Source organism: Vombatus ursinus, unplaced genomic scaffold (assembly GCF_900497805.2).
Source record: "Vombatus ursinus unplaced genomic scaffold, bare-nosed wombat genome assembly UNPS02014822.1, whole genome shotgun sequence".
In the NCBI taxonomy this organism is placed as follows: domain Eukaryota; kingdom Metazoa; phylum Chordata; class Mammalia; order Diprotodontia; family Vombatidae; genus Vombatus; species Vombatus ursinus.
In genome coordinates this window covers 13,650,294-13,671,001 of record NW_020954600.1, presented here as the reverse complement: position 1 = coordinate 13,671,001, position 20,708 = coordinate 13,650,294, and the positions used below count along the sequence as shown (strand labels likewise).

At 38.1% G+C, this 20,708-nt stretch overlaps 1 protein-coding gene across 2 annotated transcripts in view; it reads left to right on the top strand.

The window, feature by feature from the left end:
- CAPRIN1 (cell cycle associated protein 1) overlaps positions 1–19,517 on the top strand; it is a 48,694-nt gene extending 29,177 nt beyond the window's left edge. For both annotated transcript variants that reach the window (XM_027837671.1, XM_027837670.1), the window contains 10 exons: positions 1,293–1,448; positions 1,856–1,964; positions 4,133–4,194; positions 5,314–5,424; positions 5,642–5,791; positions 5,944–6,094; positions 9,681–9,875; positions 11,531–11,631; positions 12,221–12,284; positions 18,269–19,517. In XM_027837671.1, coding sequence (XP_027693472.1) covers positions 1,293–1,448; positions 1,856–1,964; positions 4,133–4,194; positions 5,314–5,424; positions 5,642–5,791; positions 5,944–6,094; positions 9,681–9,875; positions 11,531–11,631; positions 12,221–12,284; positions 18,269–18,333 — 1,164 coding nt within the window. In that variant the 3' untranslated portion in view covers positions 18,334–19,517. The remainder of the gene's footprint in view (positions 1–1,292; positions 1,449–1,855; positions 1,965–4,132; positions 4,195–5,313; positions 5,425–5,641; positions 5,792–5,943; positions 6,095–9,680; positions 9,876–11,530; positions 11,632–12,220; positions 12,285–18,268) is intronic.
- Positions 19,518–20,708: the final 1,191 nt, after the last annotated feature.

The following is a 20,708-nucleotide window of genomic DNA, read 5'->3' as shown; positions in this document are numbered from 1 at the left end:
TTGCATAAAGATGATACTTAGTCATGTTAGGAGAATACTTCTCATAATGTAAGAGGTCCAATCATAATTTAAGGCATCCACATGTAATACTCGTCTAGATTCTATCCTTTTTGGAAAATCCTCATGATGACTAATTATGGGTATTAATATTTTATCTATAAGGAGAGGATAATCAGGTAATAATTTAATCAAAGCAATTTAAGCACAGATAATCGCGCTTAGCAAGAAAGAAATCTAGATAGAGTCTAAAATAAAGCTAAATAATAATTATATACTTTTTTGGTACTCTATAAATTATTTTGCCATGTGATACATGGAATTATTGTAGTGGTGACTGTCTCATTTAGGTGAAATTGTCATAATTGTGTACAGGCATGTGAGTTAGATAGCCCTCTGCTATTCAGTAAAACCCAGAATGAAGTTTGTGCTCCTCAGAGTTGTTTGCTGTGGTTTTGGAGGGAGTCTTAGTAGTACCTGATGTCCTCCAGGAGCATAGGAAAAATGGGGGAAGCAGGCCTGTTTTCCAGATTAGGCTTTGTAGTTGGATGATACACCCACAGACAGAGCTGAGTATGTTTCTTAGATAGACATTGGCTAGACTAGACAGTGAACTGGGTCCAGCATTGGATAGAGGTGTAGGCAGGGTCAACTTTGAGAAATTGTGCGTTGCTTTTCTTGATCTTAAGCTTCTTTGTGAAACAAAGGCCCGCCTTCTTAATTATAATATTCTAATGGTGATTTTCTGGTTCTGAGACCTAGAATTCTATATTCTACTAAAAGAAAAAAAAATTAAGGGTCGCCCAGGGACAGTGGAGGTCCATGGGTATAAGTAGACGGCAACATGTTAACAATGTAATATTGTACAAACAAAGGATATGAGAGTGATTAGAGTTATACTTGACCAGAAAGAGCTAGAAGGGTCATGTTAGGAGATCAAGGCACAACTAATGGATGGTCCTCATCCTCCTTGGTTTCTGCACAATGTCAGGTAATTTAGAGGAAGCCTTCCATACCACTGTGTGAGCTCCTTATTGGAGTATTAATGGAAAGACATAGAAGGCAGCTCCACCAGGGTCAGCCCCAGGAAGAGAAGATGTAAATGGATCATAATGATCTCTGACACCAACATCAGATCTCCTGAAGATCATGGAAATGTTTAAATAACATTTGAATGGTATCCACATTAAAGCCTAGTGATTTATAGCACTAAATTGTTACATCATTTCTGGCTGCTTCACAGTTACCCATATAATGATTTTATTCCCCCTTGCCCTCCTCCCCTTTTCCCTAAGGTGGTAAACTCGCTTCAGCAGCAGCCGCAAACCACGTCCCCCTCTGTGCCGGAGGCCCACTCTTTGGCTCCGGTGACTCAGGCCGATCCTCTCGTGAGAAGGCAACGAGTGCAGGACCTCATGGCGCAAATGCAGGGGCCGTATAATTTCATACAGGTGGGTGAATAGACACGACTAGTTTTTAAATTAAGTTAATTACTTTTTGTTGTTGAATGTGGTTTTATAGACTCTAGAAACTCCCCCCAAATTCCCTTCTTGTTTATTAACATCTCTACCTCCCATTCCTCAGAACATGATTTCTGGATCCTATCGTGTTGTGGTTGCCATCTTCTGAATGGGTTTCCTCTTGTTCTAGATATGATTTTGGGATCTGAATCTGATTTTATCAATGACTGGCATGGAAACTGCATCGGCTTGTAGTGGCCTGGGAGTTGCCTTAGGCCGTGAGCGGGTCACCCAGTCAGAATCTAAATATCCCACCCCCCAAATACCCAAGCTGTGAGGCCCTTTGGCTTCTGATGGTCATCATTGTTGTCTTTTTGTTTGGGTTTATCTTGTTGTAGGATTCCATGCTGGACTTTGAAAGTCAGACGCTTGATCCTGCAATTGTGTCGGCACAGCCTATGAATCCATCCCAGAACATGGACATGCCTCAGCTTGTCTGCCCTCCAGGTGAGTGACAGCAGCCTGCTTTGGGAATCTCTTTTTAATATCAAATATATGAGAGGCCAGGGGAAGTAGGGGAGAGTAGATAGACACATCCCAGCCAAATGACTGAACCCCTCAAATAAAATAGTATTTGTAAAACTCTTTGAAAACGTTACATTGCTGTGGAAATGTCACGCATTGATATCATCATCTTTATTGTTATTATTAGTTGTCTGAGAAACCTAGAGGCTAAGTGAATTATGGGCGGTTGCCTGGTCAGTGTCAGAGTTGATATTTAAACCACTCAAGGCTTCCCGATTCCAAGCCAGGCACCTTCTCCATTTTATGAAACTTTAGGATTTTGGGGGAGGGTGGGGTGTGTGTATGGGAAATCAAAGCACATATTAAGCAAAATAAGAAACCTTTCTTCTAAAGGACTAATTCTCAAACTTGTTGGTCTCAAGACCACTTTACACTCTTAATTATTGAGGACTTACAGAATTAGTTTTGTGTTCTATCTATTTATATCTACTGTGTGTTAGAAATAAAAGCTTTTGAGTTTTATTATGAACATAAATTTGACCTCATAGGTCTCCTGAAAGGGTCTGGGGTCTCCTCCTCCTCTGCTTCCACCCCAATATACACACATTCCGAGAACTGTTGACTCTAAAACAAATTAAGCAATCTGGAGAAATTTGAACCTAAAACAATATGGAAGAAAGAAAATGTGAAGGAGGAACCAAGAACCAGCAGTGTTAGTTCAAAATGTCCTGCAGCAACATGGATGATAGCTGCTGAATAAAGTGAATCCCTCTTTAGGCTTCTTTTGTGTGCCTTGATGTCCTTAGAATTATTGGAGGGAGATTAGAAGCTTGTGGAACTGTATATAAAATACATTTGAAAGAGCTGTGACAAATTACAGATAATTTTGCATACTCTTCTATTTGTTTAATACATGGTTCGGTGCTTCACAACCTTACTATGTAATAAAAAGTCAGACACCTTAGATAATTAGAAACTAAAGAAAGTAAAAACCCATATAAAGTCAACATTTTGTAGTTCTTTTATCCGTATATCCCAGCTTTAGAGGAGTTAGGATTGAATCTGTTAGAAAGTATCCGAGGCAATGTTTTTCATCCTCAGAAATCTACTGAAAAAGCATATCTGTGTTACTTTCTCATTAAGTTTCTTAAAATAACTACCGTCAGCAGTGAAGTATCCCTAGTGTTGCTTTTGAGCTACTCAAAAGACCATAGATGTGTGGTTGGAAGGGACCTTTTAGGTTAGGCACCTTCGGCCTCCAGGCCACATGTGGCTCTTTAGGTCCTCAAGTGCAACCCTTTGAGTCCAAACTTCACAGAACAGAAAAGGAAGTTTGGATTCAGTCAAAGGGCCAAGGCTCTTCCTACCTATCACACTGTGTACCATCAGAGTCAAAGAGAGTGCTCTACAAAAGTGTATATGGTGTGCATCGTCAAGGATTTTTGCTTCTATTGGAAGGAATGAAGATCTTTTGAATTGATTAGCTATAGTTATATATGTACAGTTTACACATATGGCGAAGTTGGTGTTTTTATATATATATATATATATATATATATATATATGCGCGCACCCATTTGGGGCAGAAAAATCACAAGATATTGTGAGGGAAATGACTGTAGAGTCTTCAGCCTTTGGTTCAAACCATAGTTAGAAGGGGCACTTGGGTACATTCTTCTCTCTCTCTTAATGGAATTTTTTATTATAAATGTAGTAACCATCAGCAACAAAAAAACACAAAAACATAAACCTAACCTATTTCAGTTCCAATTCCAAAAAAGTGTATATGATCTTTAGCAATGATATCCAAAAAAAATCTCTAATTTTTGAGTGCATAGTCACAGAAATGCATAGTTTTTGGTATTAAGTTTTGACTTCACTTTTTAGGATCAATATTTGTGATTTCTTTCAGTATCCCATTAACATTTTTTTAATTAGATTATCAAAATTTAGTGTTCTTCCAATAAAATCATTTGAAATTTGTTTAAAATGGCCTGATTTGATCTTAGCCATGCTATTTCCATTATATTACTACCATAATGGTTAAAAAAAAAAGGGACTAGCCTTATATGAAATAGTTGAAATGTTAGCTATTTGGAATTGTTTAGAATTGACAACATACCAATTATCAGTTCTTTGTCAAATTGCAGTTCACACTGAATCTAGACTCGCTCAGCCTAATCCAGTTCCTGTACAGCCAGAAGCTACACAGGTGAGAGTAATTGTCTGTCTTGGTCTTTTCCCCCTATTTTATGTGATTCTAGAGTGTCATAGATTTACAGCTAGTAGAGACCTTGGAGGCCCTCTTACCTAGTCTAGTCCCCCTCATTTTACAGGTTAAGAGACTAGGGCTCTCACGGAGGTAACCTGGTAGAGAGTCATTTTTCACCCGAATGATTAACCCAAACTTTAGTTTGCACCTAGGCTTGCAGACCGTTAACCTTTTGTTTCAAATGAGTGTTAACTTGTATTTTTAGAAAACCTTTATTCCTGCGTCACCTGTATTTGTCTTGACTTCTCTGGTGGCTGTAGTTGAGGAATAAAAGAAAAAGATTTTCATTCAAAGATAAAGAGAAAATTTTACCAAATGAATTTCACGAGGACCAATTCTTAATTTTAGGCTTTGTATAGCAAAGAGATTATATTAACTTTGAAGAAATAATTGTGACTCTGGAGCACAAATTTACCCAAACTTGAGTTAAACCAACTAAAACTTCTTTGTACACACACACACAAACACACACACAATGTATATGTGTGTGTGTGTGTGTGTGTGTGTGTGTATATACATACACATGTATACTTTATACATATACTTTTATTTGTTATCTAGTCTTCAAGTCTGTATCTTCAAATTAACTGTAAAGTTATTGCTTAGCATAAACACAGTGTTATTCTCATTTTTTTTAAGATGCAATGTTCTATGCCTATGTTCTCCTTCTTAGAAAGAGCAGAGGTGCATTTTCTTATCTTTTAGTTCCTATCTTTTGATAATTTTGAATTGGGCAATGATCAGTTCTTTCTTTTTGGATGAATAAAGCACTTATTAAGCATTTACTCTGTGCACAGCCCTAGGGATACAGATGGAAAGCTCTTGAAGAAGTCCCACTCTAATGAGAGAGCCCATACCCCTGGGGGGATTCAGCTGCGAGGCAGAGAGGCAGGGTCTCTTCTTAGGTGTCTTGTGCTCATTTGCCAAAAAAGATTTTCCTGCACCTTGATAAGGAGATGGTTCTTTAAGTCTTCCCAGTGGAGGGAAATGTTTTTTTTTCCTACTCTATTTGGTAAATCTAAATGGCCTCGAATGAAACTGCTACACTTTCTCTTCTAGGTACCTTTGGTTTCTTCAACTAGTGAGGGATACACAACATCCCAGCCCATGTACCAGCCTTCTCATGCTGGAGAGCAGCGACCTCAGAAGGAACCTATTGACCAGATTCAGGTAGGATTGATGGTTGCAGAATGAATGTCTACATAAAGATCATTAGACAGAGGACATTACTGCTTATAGTGGAAAAAACACATTTGAACAAATAAGTTGTTTTGTTCTGAATTAGTTTTACTGTATAAAAGGTGCATGTAAAGAAGTAACCCGTTGTCATTTACTAGTCACTTGGCCACAGCACTCTGCTGACAAATATTTTGTGCACTTTTTTTAGGCTGCAATATCTCTGACTGCAGACCAGGCCCCAACATCCTCACCCCTTCCTGCTGCTTCTCAGCCCCAGGTATTCCCAGCTGGATCAAGCAAACCTTTACACAGCAGCGGCATCAATGTGAATGCAGCTCCATTCCAGTCCATGCAAACGGTAGGCAAGGGAGCGAAGTTTGAATACTCAAAATTTTACAGTATTTACATATTTCTAAAACTTGTTTTACATTTAATTTAAAAATCAGGTTTGGGATTTGGGAAATTGGCTGTCAGATAGTGTATTAATGACTTTTTCTTATCTTCTTCCAGGTATTCAATATGAATGCCCCAGTTCCTCCTGTTAATGAGCCAGAAACTTTAAAGCAACAGAATCAGTACCAGGCTGGTTACAACCAGAGCTTTTCCAATCAGCCTCACCAAGTAGAGCAAACAGAACTTCAGCAAGAACAGCTTCAGGCCGGTAGGTAAACGTCGTATTTCAATTAAATAACAACTTGGTAATATCAAGATTGTTTACGGACAAAGTGAAGTATTCATGGTTCATGAAGAGGTTTTATGACTAGGTACTGCACTAGCTATAGAAATCAGTTATCTTTTGCTTATGATACGTTGAGTAGCTATTTTATATCTGAAAATGTTGAGAATTTAAAAGTCAGGTACTGAAATCCATAGTGTTCACTTATTTAAACGAAATAATATCCTGAAAGGGTGTGGTTATGAAAATCATGGGAAACATACTGACATTTTACTTGACTCTTAGTTGATCTGGCCCTAGATGTATCTGCCATATTACATAAATCTGTTTAGAGCTAGATCAGTTTACTTAATCCTAGCTCTTAAACTTGGCCATATTAAAGCAGTGATCCAAATTATTTATGGAGCAGAGGTTTGGGGTAGAGATGATAAATGTATTATGAATGTTAAGTCCTAGAAGAGTCTCTCAAACAATTCTTACATTTACTTGCTAGTTGCTCTAATCATGCAGAGGTTGGACTCTGCTCAGTTAGAGCCTGTGTTCATGTGACAATGATCAAATGCCTAAACAAACTAAAAGCTTTCTGTGAGATTGATTTTTCAAAACTGGGCTGCGTCCAGCTACAGAATTTTAAGGACCGTTTCAAGCATTTTGTGTTTTTTCAACTTGATATTATTATTCCTGTAGATTCACAAGTCTTTTCTTAGGCTTTCTACTTTGGCTGGATCTTCACATAAATAAAGCATGCTGTCCAATAGGCCGGCCATTTTGGATACAAAATTTTGTTGGTGGTATAAAATAATGTGAGATAGTCACATAATTCTAATTGGTTGTTACCATTCTTCTAAACTCAAATCTTTTTTATGGTGATCTATTTCCAGGTGGTGCCTGCTGGCCATGATCAATCTATCAGTATAGTATTATACTCATGGTGTAATGGAAAGAACACAGGGCAAGGAAAGGTTCTGTTACTAACTAATTCTCCATGTCCCTAGGCCAGTAAGATTACCTCTTGTGTTCATGCGAATCCCCAGTATGTCAAATAAGAGAATTATTCAAGGGGACCATCTCTGCAGTCTCTTCCTTGCTCTAATAATCTGTGAATCCTGAGACTCTTTTGGTTGGATTTATCCTATTTTGGAATTTCTGAACTGATTATTTCCCACATTACATCTTGCTATTATGTACTCAGATAGTGGTAGTCATACTAAAGAAAAAGGGCCTACTATAGTCATGCATGTAACTGTTACTGTTCATTTGCAGAGTTCAAGGTTAAAAAAAAAGGAACCAATGGAACCAAATTTAAAATGGAACCAAAATTAAAATGGTAGTGATCTATTGGTTTTATTTGTTTTATGAATTCAGCTCTAAAACGGTATCTGTTTAAAGGCTCTGACTTGTGTTTTGAACTCCAAAATTTATATTTAAAAGATTCCTTATCTTCCAGTTACTCTCTTGAGTGTTAACAACAGCAAGACTCTTTTACCAAAGGCAATAAAATTCTGTCCTGAAGGTGTGATTACAGTCAAGTTCTGTATACCTTTAAATAGATATGTGATCTGTTCTATCATCCAAGTCTGGCAAATAATTTTTTCAAGTGGTTGACTTCAGAGAGGTCATCAGAAATGTAATTTTGAGTCATAGTTGTAATGTAGAAGGTCATGTGGAGTTTATAGGGTGTTTATATACCATATTGAACTTCATCAAAAAAAGAGAATTAAGGTGGGAGATTTCTGGGATGGAGTGAATAGCAGCAGTGAGGGGTTAATTCATTCCCATACAGTTTGTGACCTGTCAGAAAATAAGCTCAAAGTGATGTACCTGCTTAAAAAAAAAAGGCCATTGAAAAAGGAATCCCTGCCTGTGGCATTAGTTTTTTTGTCATTGAGGCTGTTAACGTATCAGCATTTAGCATAGGCTTGGGCAGCACTTGTGGCCATCCAGAAATGTTTCTAGGCAGACACAATAATTATAGAGATTTCTTGGCAACCTTGGGCTTGGTTGCTGGGGTAATAAGCTTCTAGTAACTGCTCATCTGTCATCCCTACCCCCAACACCTTCCAATGGCCATTTGAAATGTAAGTCTGCTCCTTCTACCCACCTTTTGATCATCAAGTTTAGGACTGGCAACAGAATTGTTCAACACCAGCTCAAAGACCCAAGCCTAGTTTTCTTAGGATGGGTGGGGAGGAGTGCAGGAAGAGAGATGACTAGTAGAGTGGGTAACACAGGCCCTTTGGAACTGAAAATGAGAAATACAGGTCTTGACTTACGGGAATTTCAAGTATCCAAAGGATTCTGGATAATGTGATTGAGATTACCTGATATAACTCCAAGGGCCTATTATCCTTATAGATTTATTTTGTGTCTAGTGAATATTCTTTCCTGTTCTGTAAGGCACTGTGCAGAGTACTAAGGAGCAATATAAAGAAATAAAGTAAATCCTTGCCCTTAGAAACAAGTATGAAAAGGTACCAGGTTTTATTAAGGAGCAGTGCTAAGATGGGAGCCATGTCACTGGGCTATTTTTGCTATCTTTTATTCTCCCTGGTATAAAGTTTTATAGACATTTGTATCTGGTCTTTGAAATCATGAAATTAGTATTATACTGTGTCTTATATGGGTATATATATATATATGTATATATGTATTATGTGGATGTATTCTGTTTATGAAAGTTGTGAGTTAACTTACCTGATTAGAGAAAAGTATAGAAATGGGTATTTTGAGAAAAATGTAATCTTGTTCCACTAGGTTCTATCCTCATATCTGTCCTGCTAGATAGGAAAAATCATTTTATTTCAATATCATTGGTTTCCTTTGTAGTCTTGTGTATTTTATTTTATGCATTTAAAAACATTTGTTTTGAGAAGGAGTTCATAGGCATCACCAGACTACTAAGGAGAAGAGGGTGTCTATGGGGTCTATGACAAAAAAGAAGGAAAAAAGTTAAGAACTCTTGGTCCAGAACAAGGTCAGTAATGATAGTTATTTGCATTTTATATTGTGCTTTATAGAGCTACTGGTTTGATCATATCTAGCTTATCATGGAACATTTTGAAAAAGATATTGTCAAACTATATATGTACCAAGCACAATGTTGAAACCATGTCTTGAAGACCAGTTCAAGGAACTTAGAATAGTTTAGCTTAGGGGCTTAAATAGTAATCATTGTATTCAGTCATTAGTGATTAGATTTAGTTTTGCCTCTGCAGAGGAACAGACCTAGCCAGTGAGTAGAAACCATGTGGAATTTGTATTTTGACTTGTTCTGAGGAAAAAATTTCAGTGTAAAAGCCTTGTGATGTAAGGTAGGCTCATCCTAATGGAAGTGTGAGATGATCCTCAGTGAAGGAAGCCATAACATAAATTTCTACTTGGTGGTACATATTGGACCAGTTTCTTTCCAACTCCTAATATGTCTTTCATAATGATGTACAAAATATTTTTATAGGATTTAGCATTCCAACGAAATACAGCTCTTATATTTAACCATATCCTTATATTTGTATGTACATATATAAATGGATATATTATATATTATGTATGGGCTTTTGTGTGTGTGTTTCAGTGGTTGGTACCTACCATGGTTCCCAGGACCAGTCACACCAGGTGGCAGGTAACCACCAGCAGCCTCCACAGCAGAACACTGGATTTCCACGTAGTAGTCAGCCCTATTACAACAGCCGAGGAGTGTCACGTGGAGGGTCTCGTGGCACTAGAGGCTTAATGAATGGATATAGGGGCCCTGCCAATGGATTTAGAGGTAAAGAACAAGTTCTAATGAACATTTGTTATTTCCTGTGCTTCACTTTAGTAAGTTTTTGCGTTAGATTCTTACACTACTTGAAGATTTTTTTAAACCTTTTCCCCTCAGTATTAAGTTGTGTTTCCAAGAGATTTCATTGGTTTTAGAAGGTAGTTCGCTCAATCAAATAAACAAGAATTTATAAAACATCTACACAGCACTACAGTAGTCACTAGGGTACAGAGACTGAAGGAAATAGTCCCTTCCCTTAAGGTGCTTGCACTCCATCTTTATGTACTGATCTGATTTTGTCACTTATATTTCAGTGGCTCTTTATTACCTAATAAATTAAGTGAAAATCTCAATACCTGACAGAGCAGCATCATTTCTTCACTTGGCCATTGCAGTAACCTAATTGGTCTCCTCACCTCCATTCTTACCCTATCCATTCTCTGGTTCATATTTGCCAAAGTGGTAAAGCACATGCCTGGCATGTTGCTCCCTGGTAGCTTTAGCATTGAACACAAATTCTGCTGTTGGTATTTAAAGCCTTTCACGGTCTACTTGCAACCTACATTTTCTAGTCTCTTTAGGCAGGATACTTTAGTTTCTGTACCTGTGTCTATATTGTGCTAATAAAATGTGCTCCTCTTTTTACCTCTGCTTTTTAGAATCCTTATTTCCTTCAAACCTTAGCCCAGGCTCTACCTCCTCTATAAGGCCTTGCCTTGGGTCTCCTACTAAAATCACTTTGTATATGTCATCTTCTTTGGTAGAATGTAAGCTTCCTGAGGACAAGGATTGTTTGATGTCTGTCTGTTTTATTTCTTATCACCTATTCCAGTATCTGGCGCATAGACTTTGAATATAAGATTGTTAAAGCATTCCAAACCTTTCAAATTTTGACACCACACTGCTAACCTATATAGTTTTATCTCGGACAGCTTTCCCCTCTCAAATAGATCATCAATTTCCTACTTCCGTAAATTGTTCATGCCATTTCTTATATCTGGACTCTGCTGTCTTCTTTTCTTGGACTTTGCCCTTTCTTTGCTGTCTCTAACCCTAATTCTCACTCCCAATCTTTTCTTTTAAAATTGATCAACAAGCATTTATTAAGCACTTACTATGTGCCAGGCACTATGGTGATTGCCACATCTTACCTCTACTTCATACCCCACCTTAAGTACAGTCTCTTTTATGAAAAGATCCCTCCTCTGACCTTGACTAGTACCTGCCTATATTTATTTTGCACTATAGCAGTTGCATCATTACTTCATAGCATTATGTATTTATCCTATCTTTCTAGACTGTAAGTTCTGTTCTTATTATTATGATTCTGCCTCCCTCCAGAGAGTATCATGATGTTTGTACATAGTGTAGCCGCTTAATGAATGAACGATTGCCGTTTGGAAGATATTAGAAAACTAAATAATTCAAAACAACAGTAAATTTACTGACATACACACGTAGAAACAGAAGGCCAGAAATACTAGGAAATGGAAAAATAGAGTTTTATTTTCTGGTAAAGAGATGGGAGAGATTGTCTTATTAACAATTCTTACCTTACCCTGCCTCCCTCACACTTGTCTCCATTCCTCATTTTCTGATCTAAGTCTTTGGACATATATTTAAAATCTCTTGTGAATATAAATTTCTTTTATCTTTTTTAGGAGGATATGATGGCTACCGCCCTTCGTTTTCTAACACTCCAAATAGTGGTTACACGCAATCCCAGTTCAATGCTCCACGAGACTACTCCAATTACCAGCGGGTGAGTAAACATGTTTTACTATGCTAAAACCTAAATTAATTACAATAATGACAAGATAGATAATTACGTAGGGAAGAATACAAAGCTAAATATTTTCTCTGTTTTTGTTATTTATAGAGGCAAATTGTACATAATTTTTTAATGCAAAGAAAACAATTGCAGGCAAGAGAGTTTATTTTAACACACAGTGTTTTTGGGTAACATTACACCACTAATTGCTGAAGCTAGATTTGAAGAACCAATTTCTGAATCTATTTAATATACCTGGTATCTTTGGTGAATTTTTATAAGATCATAAGATTAAAGCAGGAAGTAGCTTTCAAGATAATGTTTTTGAATATGTTCTTTCTCTTAGTGTAAAACCTTTGTAAAAAGACCATTTTCAACTTTTTTTTTTCTTGGTAGTGAACAGGATTTAAAGGGGTTGAGGGGAATGGGGAATAAATCTTGAAAAAAATGTGCTTGCTTTCTTAAACTTCAAAGGTAATTTTAGGGAAGTAACTTGATTTTGCTTGACATTTTGATTGTGTTGTATTATTAGGTGTTGTCTTATTTTTATGGGGTGGTTTTTTTTTTCCCTGTCATTTAGGATGGATATCAACAAAACTTCAAGAGAGGATCTGGGCAGAGTGGACCTCGGGGAGCTCCTAGAGGTAACGTGGAAGAGTGGACATATGACAGTTTTCTACTAGAATGCCTTGTCTGCTCCTCATCTGAAGTTAATTTTGTTTTCAGAATAAAATCTACCCTCACCAGAGATAGGATTATGTTATTTTAAAAGGGTCACAGCTTTATTACTTTGAATTAGAAGTGACTTTCAAGATTTAAACCAACCTCGTCATTTTGAAGATAAGGAAACTGATGCCCAGAGAGTCCCATAGTCAGTACAATAGATTTCAGTCCCCTAGATTAGTTGCTAGAGAGTAAATTGGCTCTGATGGAATGGATGCAATTTAAGCAAATAGCATGATCATTTGCATGTTAATTTATCAAATCAATTTAGCATTATATAATATCTAAAGTATTTTCACATAAATGTTTTCATTTGGTCCGTTTCTTTTAAAAAACCAGTGTTAAGTAAGGAAAGTAGGAATAGTGTTCTGATTTTACTGATGATTAAAATGAGGCTTTGGAGTAGGCTAGATAAACTTAATTTCTAGTATGATGTGACATTTTATGAAAGGATTCATCAGAGGTTCTCTTTAAATAGTGAGCTACAGGAGTGCATTATAATAGGTATAGAGTTTGCTTTATTTTAAAAATGATTTTGACGTACAGACTTTTTAGCAACAGACCTATTAATAGCTACAGACTGACTTTGGAAGCAGGAGCAATGGATGAAATTTGGGGAGGTTTATTTAGGTCTGATTCCAGAAAAGAAAAAAAAAATTAGAACTCTCCCAAAATGTATGTATTGCTTGGAGAAGTAGTGAGCTCCCTCTCTCTGGAAATCTTTAAGCAAGATTATAGTTCTAAATGGGCTCTTGATACCTTATAACTCAGATTCTCTGACAAGCTGCACATATAGGATACTGGGTGAAGGCTCCCAGGATAATGGGACCCTAAAGATAGGTTGAAGAAACTGGTATTGTTTGGCCTAGTGGAAACACCCCAAGGGTAATCTCTTTGAGGGCAGGGACTGTCTTTTGCCTTTCTTGGTATACCCAGTGTAGTATAGCACAGAGTAGGCACTTATTGTATGTTTATTGATGGATTCTTTCCAAATATTTGGAAAGGAGGGATCTCATATTGATAATAAAGAGATTTAACTTGGCCTACTTGGACAAGAAGTAGGGCATCATATTGGATCTGAGTTGGTGAGTGCGTGTTACTGTGGACTTCATCACCTCCTCGCCCAAAGTTCCTTGCTGCTTGATATACTCTGATATACCCTGCAGGAACTAAGATGTTCAAAGGTGAGGACTGTCTAAAACAGAATAATAATACAGAAGAGTTGTGTCCCCTTCCAAGGGAAAAAGTGGCAGATAGATTCCTCTTCACACATGGTGTTCAGGCTTCGGCTGGATGACCGCATGCGAGGGAGGTGACTGTAAGGACTTCGTATTTCTCCATTGGTTTATGCCCATTGGGGAGCCCAGCCTCCATCTTGGAGATTCTAGGACTTAAGGATCCAAATCTTGAACAGTCTCCCATCCCTCCAGTTGGTTTTTTTTTTACTCGTGATATGTTTTCATGTTGAAAAATTATTTTTGTTGGTTTGTAAAGCTTGTATGTGTGTAAGGAATTTTAAAAACTTATATAGGAACATCTACATGATGACTTAATAATTTTTTTATGTGTGACTTTTATATGTTGCTGTTGTTGGTCTTTGAGCTTCTGTTGAGACACCTTCTTTACCGAGGCACGTTGCCAACTCCTTAGATCCTTTGGAAAATACAGCGAGCCCTTAACTTACCAAGCTGTTGCCAAAAGTTCCTTTATAACGTGATGGTTTAGAACTTGGGAATGTAATTTCTCATGGAAACCGTTTCTTACTCGTAGTTAGGTATTTCTGGACTAGTCTTAATATCACTAAAGTTCTGAGCACGTGCAATCAAAAGTAATGTGAAGTAATATTATTACAATATTTTAATAAAGGTGAAAAAAAACCCACATGTGTCCTTCCTACTGAGACATTTAACTCAAGTGCCACTTCCATTAAGCTTTCCCTCTCCTCTCTCCCAAAATGGTCTTCCTTAAGACCTCCCACAGCCTTTTGCTTTACCCTTTCTGCTCTGGACAAGATGGAGTGCTTTGCCTGTAATATTGTATAATTATAAATGTTTGTCTTGTAAGCTCCTCAGGAGCAGGCACTATGTGTTATCTAAACTTAGGTTTCCCCTAGTCCCTAGCAAAGTGTGCACTGTAGGATCTTAATCATTTTGGTACTTTAAGGGTATGTGGAGGCTCTTGTTCTTTAAGACTCCCTTTCTCCTGTCAGTCAGAAGCAGACGGTTGAGGGGCCTCTTTTTGTCCACCTTATCCCACTTGATCTTTGTACCCTGCTTGCCAGTTTGGTACTTGGATTGTGCTCTGTTTTGGCCATTTGCGAGTTCTTCTGTTAGTATATTGAAGGTACTTCCTGCCTTTTTTCTTTTTAAAATAAAGTTTTGGTACATTGCTCAAAGATTCATTTTTCTAAAAGTGAGTGTTTTTAAGAATGACTTTAAAAAAAAAAAACGTTGCCAATGCCAAGTGCTTGAACACCTGCACTGATGAGGAACCCATGGAAAAAGCTCTGTGAAACGCTGCTTTCTCTTTTGGGGACCGTGGTTCTTGGGTTCTCTTCGTTTTTCTCTCCCACTTTAATTCATGGAGAAAGCCTGGAGCATTTGACACAATAAATAGACCAGATTGGGGATGGAATGAACCACAGAGAGACTGGTCAAAGATTCTAAGCCCTGGAAGAGTCCAGCCAATTGCCTTGAACTAAGCAATATCTCTCTTCCGTCATCTCTTAACGAGTCAGGACTCAAGCACTTGTCACATTTGGATACCTGTCACTGTTAGGAAGTTTTTACTCATGGACACAGAATCTGCCTTTTTGAATCTTCTCTCCGTCGGGCCTCTGTCTGCCCTTGAGGACCACACTGAACAAATCTTGTCTATGGTACCACCCTGCCAGACTAACTGCTTTTGTATTTACCCCTTTCAGGCTGAGCTCCTTCAGTCTTTGTATGGCGTGTTCTCCAGACCTTTCACCATCCTTGTTGCGTTCCTCTGGACGAGTTCAGTTTGATGGCTTTCACTAGAGTATTCCAGATGTGGCTTCACTAGGGCAGAGTTTATCACAACCTAATCACAACCTCTTTTAGGGCACTGGACATAACGCCTATTCTGTATAGGAGAGCATTATTGATGTAGTTGGGTTTTTTTCAGCATGCTGCATTTTTTACTGGCCATCCTGTCTCACTTGTAATTCTGCTCCTCTAACAGCCCTCAGCAAGAAGGGCCTTTGCAGCATGTATGAAGGCTTGAATTGTTGGGGCAGTCTTAAATTCCTGGCAGGGATTAGCTGCTCGAGGACAGTAGGCCTTCAGCCAGACACAGGTGGAGGGAGTGAAAACAACTGGGGGACTTGGGCTCCTTGGGGGGAAATGCAGATTCATGGTTTGACTTTTTAATATAGTAGAAATGGTATTAGTGTCGTGTGGAGCTTTGTTCCCTAAAAGCATTCCTAAATTAGGAACTTTGGTAGATTTATTAAACTAAAATTTAGCTCCGTTGAAAAATAGATTTTTGTTTATAACAGCATTTTTTGTACCTATAGTACATGATCATATAAACCTAACTAGTTTTTCCTGTCAGGTTCATTAAGTAACACTTTTATATGGAATTATGTATTTGTGAACAGAACCACCCTTTTATGTATACATTAGTTCTATAAAAATTCAGAGAATCAATTAGGGTAGCTTTTTTTTTTTTTTTTTAAATGAACTCAATTTTGATGGCTACTCGTAGTAGAAATCTTAAACATAGTTACCCTGACTCTTTAGGGTTAGATTCTCATACAAAACATGCCATTTTAGAAAGTTTTTTTTCTTTTTTGGTGATATGTAGAGAATTTTAGTTCCATTTTTGAAAGCCAGGAGAATCTGTTCCTGACTTTGTAGATTATTTATTTTTGCTAATAGTTGTACTCCTTTTTGAAGACCCTAAAATGCCTTTCTCAGTTTTGGGGAAGGGAATCATTTGCTCACTAAGATGAAGTAGTGTGGTACAGTGATAAGCACTAGTTCTAGGGTCAGAACAGGTTCAAATCCTACCTGTGATACTTGCCACTTGTGTGATGTCAGGTGAGCCATTTAACCCCAGGTCCCCTTAGTGTCTTCATCTGTAAGTACAAAGGTTTAACTGTGATACTTGGGAGATTCCTTTCTTTTGTTGGAGAGATGGGTGATGGAGGATAGTAGTCATCTTTGTTAAACAAGTACCCACTGCATATAATCTACTGATTACAAAAATAGTTCCAGGGGGCAGCTAGGTGGTACAGTGGATAAAGCACTGGCCCTGGAGTCAGGAGGACCTGAGTTCAAATCCGGCCTCACATAATATTTCCTAGCTGTGTGACTCTGGGCAAATCACTTAACCCCAATTGCCTCACTAAAAAAACAACAACAAAAAACAAAAATAGTTCCAGCAAGCTCATAGTGCTTTAAGGCTAATGAATAATTATCTTCACAACCTCCCTGTGAGGGATAGGCAATGCAGGGTCATTTTTTCTTTTTTTTTTTTTTTTTTCCTTAGACCCTGGGGTCTTGTCTTGTCCACAGTAACGCTGCTATTGAGAAGCGCAGTGGTCATGTGGAGTGGCTAGAGAGCAGGTCTTGTAATGAGGAGGACCTGGTGTGGAACCCTGGGTCCTGTCACTCTCTAGTTAGTTACTTGATGGTTGTGGGCTGGTCATTCAGTGTCACAGAGCCTCAGTTTTCTTAGTTTTAAAATGAAAGGAATGCCTAATATGTGTTTTAGCATTATTATGATCTTAAAATGAGAAGTCTGCAAAGCACTGTGCAAACCTTAGCAAGTCTTGTATAAATATTAGTCTTTACTTTTTTTTTTTTTAAAGGCAGTTGGGGTTAAGTGACTTGCCCAGGGTCACACAGCTAGTAAGTGTCAAGTGTTTGGTCTGAGGCTGGATTTGAACTCAGTTCCTCCTGACTTTAGGGCCGGTGCTGTATCCACTGTGCCACTTAGCTGCCCCTCAGTCTTTACTATTAAGTGACAAAGTGAGGATTTGAACTTCGGGCTTCTGTTTTAAAAGCCTACTATTCTCTCTGATAGACCTTCTCAAAGGGAGGTTACAAGTGTGTAGGTGATGAGAGGGCTGTATCCCAGGATCACTTCCCAGCTTGGTGGTAGGGGTTTGAGTGGTCCTGGAAGGCTTCAGAGAACAGAACTGGTTGCATTTGTTCTTTGAGGGATTAATCTGGAGAACTCCAGAATGAGTGAGAGCAGGAGCCTCGAGGCAGAAAAGTGCAGTTTGACTGAGGTGTGCCAGGTATGTTCAGAAGAATAGTGTAGTCATTGCTGAAAATGTTCAGTTCCATTATAAAACACCTTTTGGAAAGAAGAAATGAGTTGAGAATTACCTCGGTAACCATACTGTATGGGTGAGTATGCCACAGGGTTTTTATACTTGCAAATGGATTCTTTTCTTTTTCCCTGCGTCCGGGTGTTTAATAAGTATGAGCTAGTTAGCTAAACAAATTAAAGTGAACTAACTCAGCATTAAACCATCCTGGTCCTGATTGTAATAGCAGAGAACCTAGGTTTGCAGCTTTGTTGCACAGCAACACAATCCTACTGTAAGTGGATGCTGTGTATTTTCTTCTTAAAAGATACCATCTTTTCCTTTTGGTGTTGATATTTGGAAAGTATTTATTTGCTTCGTTTTTATTTTTTGGTGGAACAAACTCCGTATTGATCAGTTGAGTTGAAGAGCTTTGATTAAACATGTACAGGACAGTCTATAAAAGAGGAATCTTCAGTACATGGAGAAGGGCTTGAGGAATGGGCTTCTAGCCCTGGGCCTGCCAGTTCATGCTTGTGTCTGTCTTTTGGAATTTTGTCTTGAAAAAGAAATTGAAATACAAGTGTATGAGAGAGACCTAACCTATTTTGTTTTGTTTTACAGGTCGCGGAGGGCCCCCAAGACCCAACCGAGGGATGCCGCCAATGAACACTCAGCAAGTGAATTAAACTGGTTCACAGGATTATGTTTAAAACGCCAAAAACACACTGGCCAGTGTCCCATAACATGTTACCAGAAGAGTTATTATCTATTTGTTCTCCCTTTCAGGAAACTCATTGGTAAAGGGACTGTTTTCACCCCATAAAGACAGGACTAGAGTTGTCAGCTTTATGTTACCTGGATATGGAAGGAAACGATCTTTACTCTGCATGTTCTGTCCTAAGCGTCATCTTGAGCCTTGCACATGATACTCAGATTCCTCACCCTTGCTTAGGAGCAAAGCAAAACACATACACTTTCGGGGTGATCAGATCTCCATGGTTATTTGATTGAAGTGGCTTGGAAAAAAAGCAAGATTGACTCATTTTTGACATTGGATAAAATCGGCAAATCAACCCTAGAGTTGTTGTTTTGATGGTAATTGACAAAAACTAAAATATTTCCCATGAAAGGAAGATGGAAAGAGTGGAGTGTGGTTTGGCAAAGAGACTGCATTTCACAGCTTTTTCTGGTTTAAATTGGAGCAGTGAACGTTTAGATGCATACTAAAAGATGCATGGGTCCCTAATTACACAAATAAAGCTGACTACCTTTGATATGGCACTATTCATCACCAGGCCAAACTACTGTGGTTAAAAGTATATACACATAAATTGCTTTGTAACAGCTGATATTGTACAAGACAAAGCCAAAATGCAAAATTAGGCTTTGATTGGCACTTTAAAAAAATCTGCAACAAATATGGGATGTAATCTGGATGGTCGCTTCTGTATTTAATGTGAAGTATTTAGATACCTTTTGGAACACATTTAACAGTTTCTTTGATAGCAATGACTTTTGTAAGGATTGGTACTATATATTTATCATTCCTTATGACATGCACATTGTCTGTCACTAATACTTGACCTTGCTGTATTGTCATCTAAATAATTGGTACAGGTACTGATGGAAATCTCTAATGGATAATCATAACACTTTTGGTCACATGTCTCTTTCTGCAGCCTGAAGGTTTTTAAAAGAAAAAAGATATCAAATGCCTGCCGCTGCCACCCTTTTAATTGCTATCTTTTGAAAAGCACCAGTATGTGTTTGGATCGATTTCCCCTTTTAAGGGAAATGACAGCCAGCAGTTTCAGTTCTAATGGTATAATTAAAACAAATAAAACGTGTTTATAAAAATTGTATCCTGGAACACTGGTGTCGAGCAGCTCACGTACATGGCTGAGATCATCATATAGTTGTTCATTGTCTCTTTGAAATTTCAGTTATGTTCTGTTCCACTGAGGTTTTCCTACAGCTTTTGTTGTGTACCTGCATTTACCACTTTCTCTTGAATAATCCACATGAATGGAGTTCAGTTCTTTCTTCCTCAAGGCATTGGTCTTTCCCACAGTAGTGATCTCTTCTGTTATGTGAGGGAGCTCGTTCAGTAGTGACTTAGCCTTTCTCATGCCATGTTGGTGGATCTCGTGTGCGCAGTTGGAGTGCTAGCTGTACTTCGACATGCCTGTGGACTTCTCTGCTGCTTGCTGTTGCATCACACTTTGGCTTCATGTTGAATTAATCGTTTGTGTTAAGCAAAGGCTGCTAAGTTAATGATACTTGTAGTCCAGAGACTGGATTTTATTTTCAGCCTTCAGCTCAGTAATTTGACAAATAGGTTTTCAGTTACTTTAATTTTTGAAACCATTCTTAAAACACTCATTGTTAGAAAACTGGATTTTTGCTGACCTTGTAATCTACTAAAATGATAGGCTATTGAAGGACTCTTGAGAACATTCCACATTCAGAAGTTTTGTAAAGGGGCTGGGGTTGAAGGGGGTGTGTGGGGGGGTGTCTTCAATGTTTATTTTAAAATAAAATAAGTTCCTGTCTTTTCTCATTTTTGGTTGTGGTACATCTTATTGGAAGGGTTATCAGTTTACTTAAGCAAGAAAGGCTTCTTGGCCAGTTTTCCCCCTAATTAAATCATATCTGGCAAGGATGTACCACAACCATATATTATGTAAGTGCTGTTAAATAGTGGATTTTATTCGGCAATCTATAAATAACACAATACCTAACATTCTTATGGGAAACAACTGCTGCCTGTGTAGAAGGTGCCTTCACAGGGTTTGTTTTTGAATAAGATTCAGGGCATTTAACATGATGAGATAGTGCTTTCCATCTTCCCCCAGGGATCCAGAACCCAAGTTGATCAGTTTGATAAGACACTGATGTCTGTCAGAGACACATGCACAGATGTGCACAGGTGCAGGCGCTAAGCTTTTCTGTTTAGGTTGGAGGAAGGAGGGGGCACTTTTTGCACCTCAAAACTGATTTTCTTTCATGTACCAATTCGTATCAGTAAAGATTTTTAAGGCTCATTCATCAAGGGGTGAAT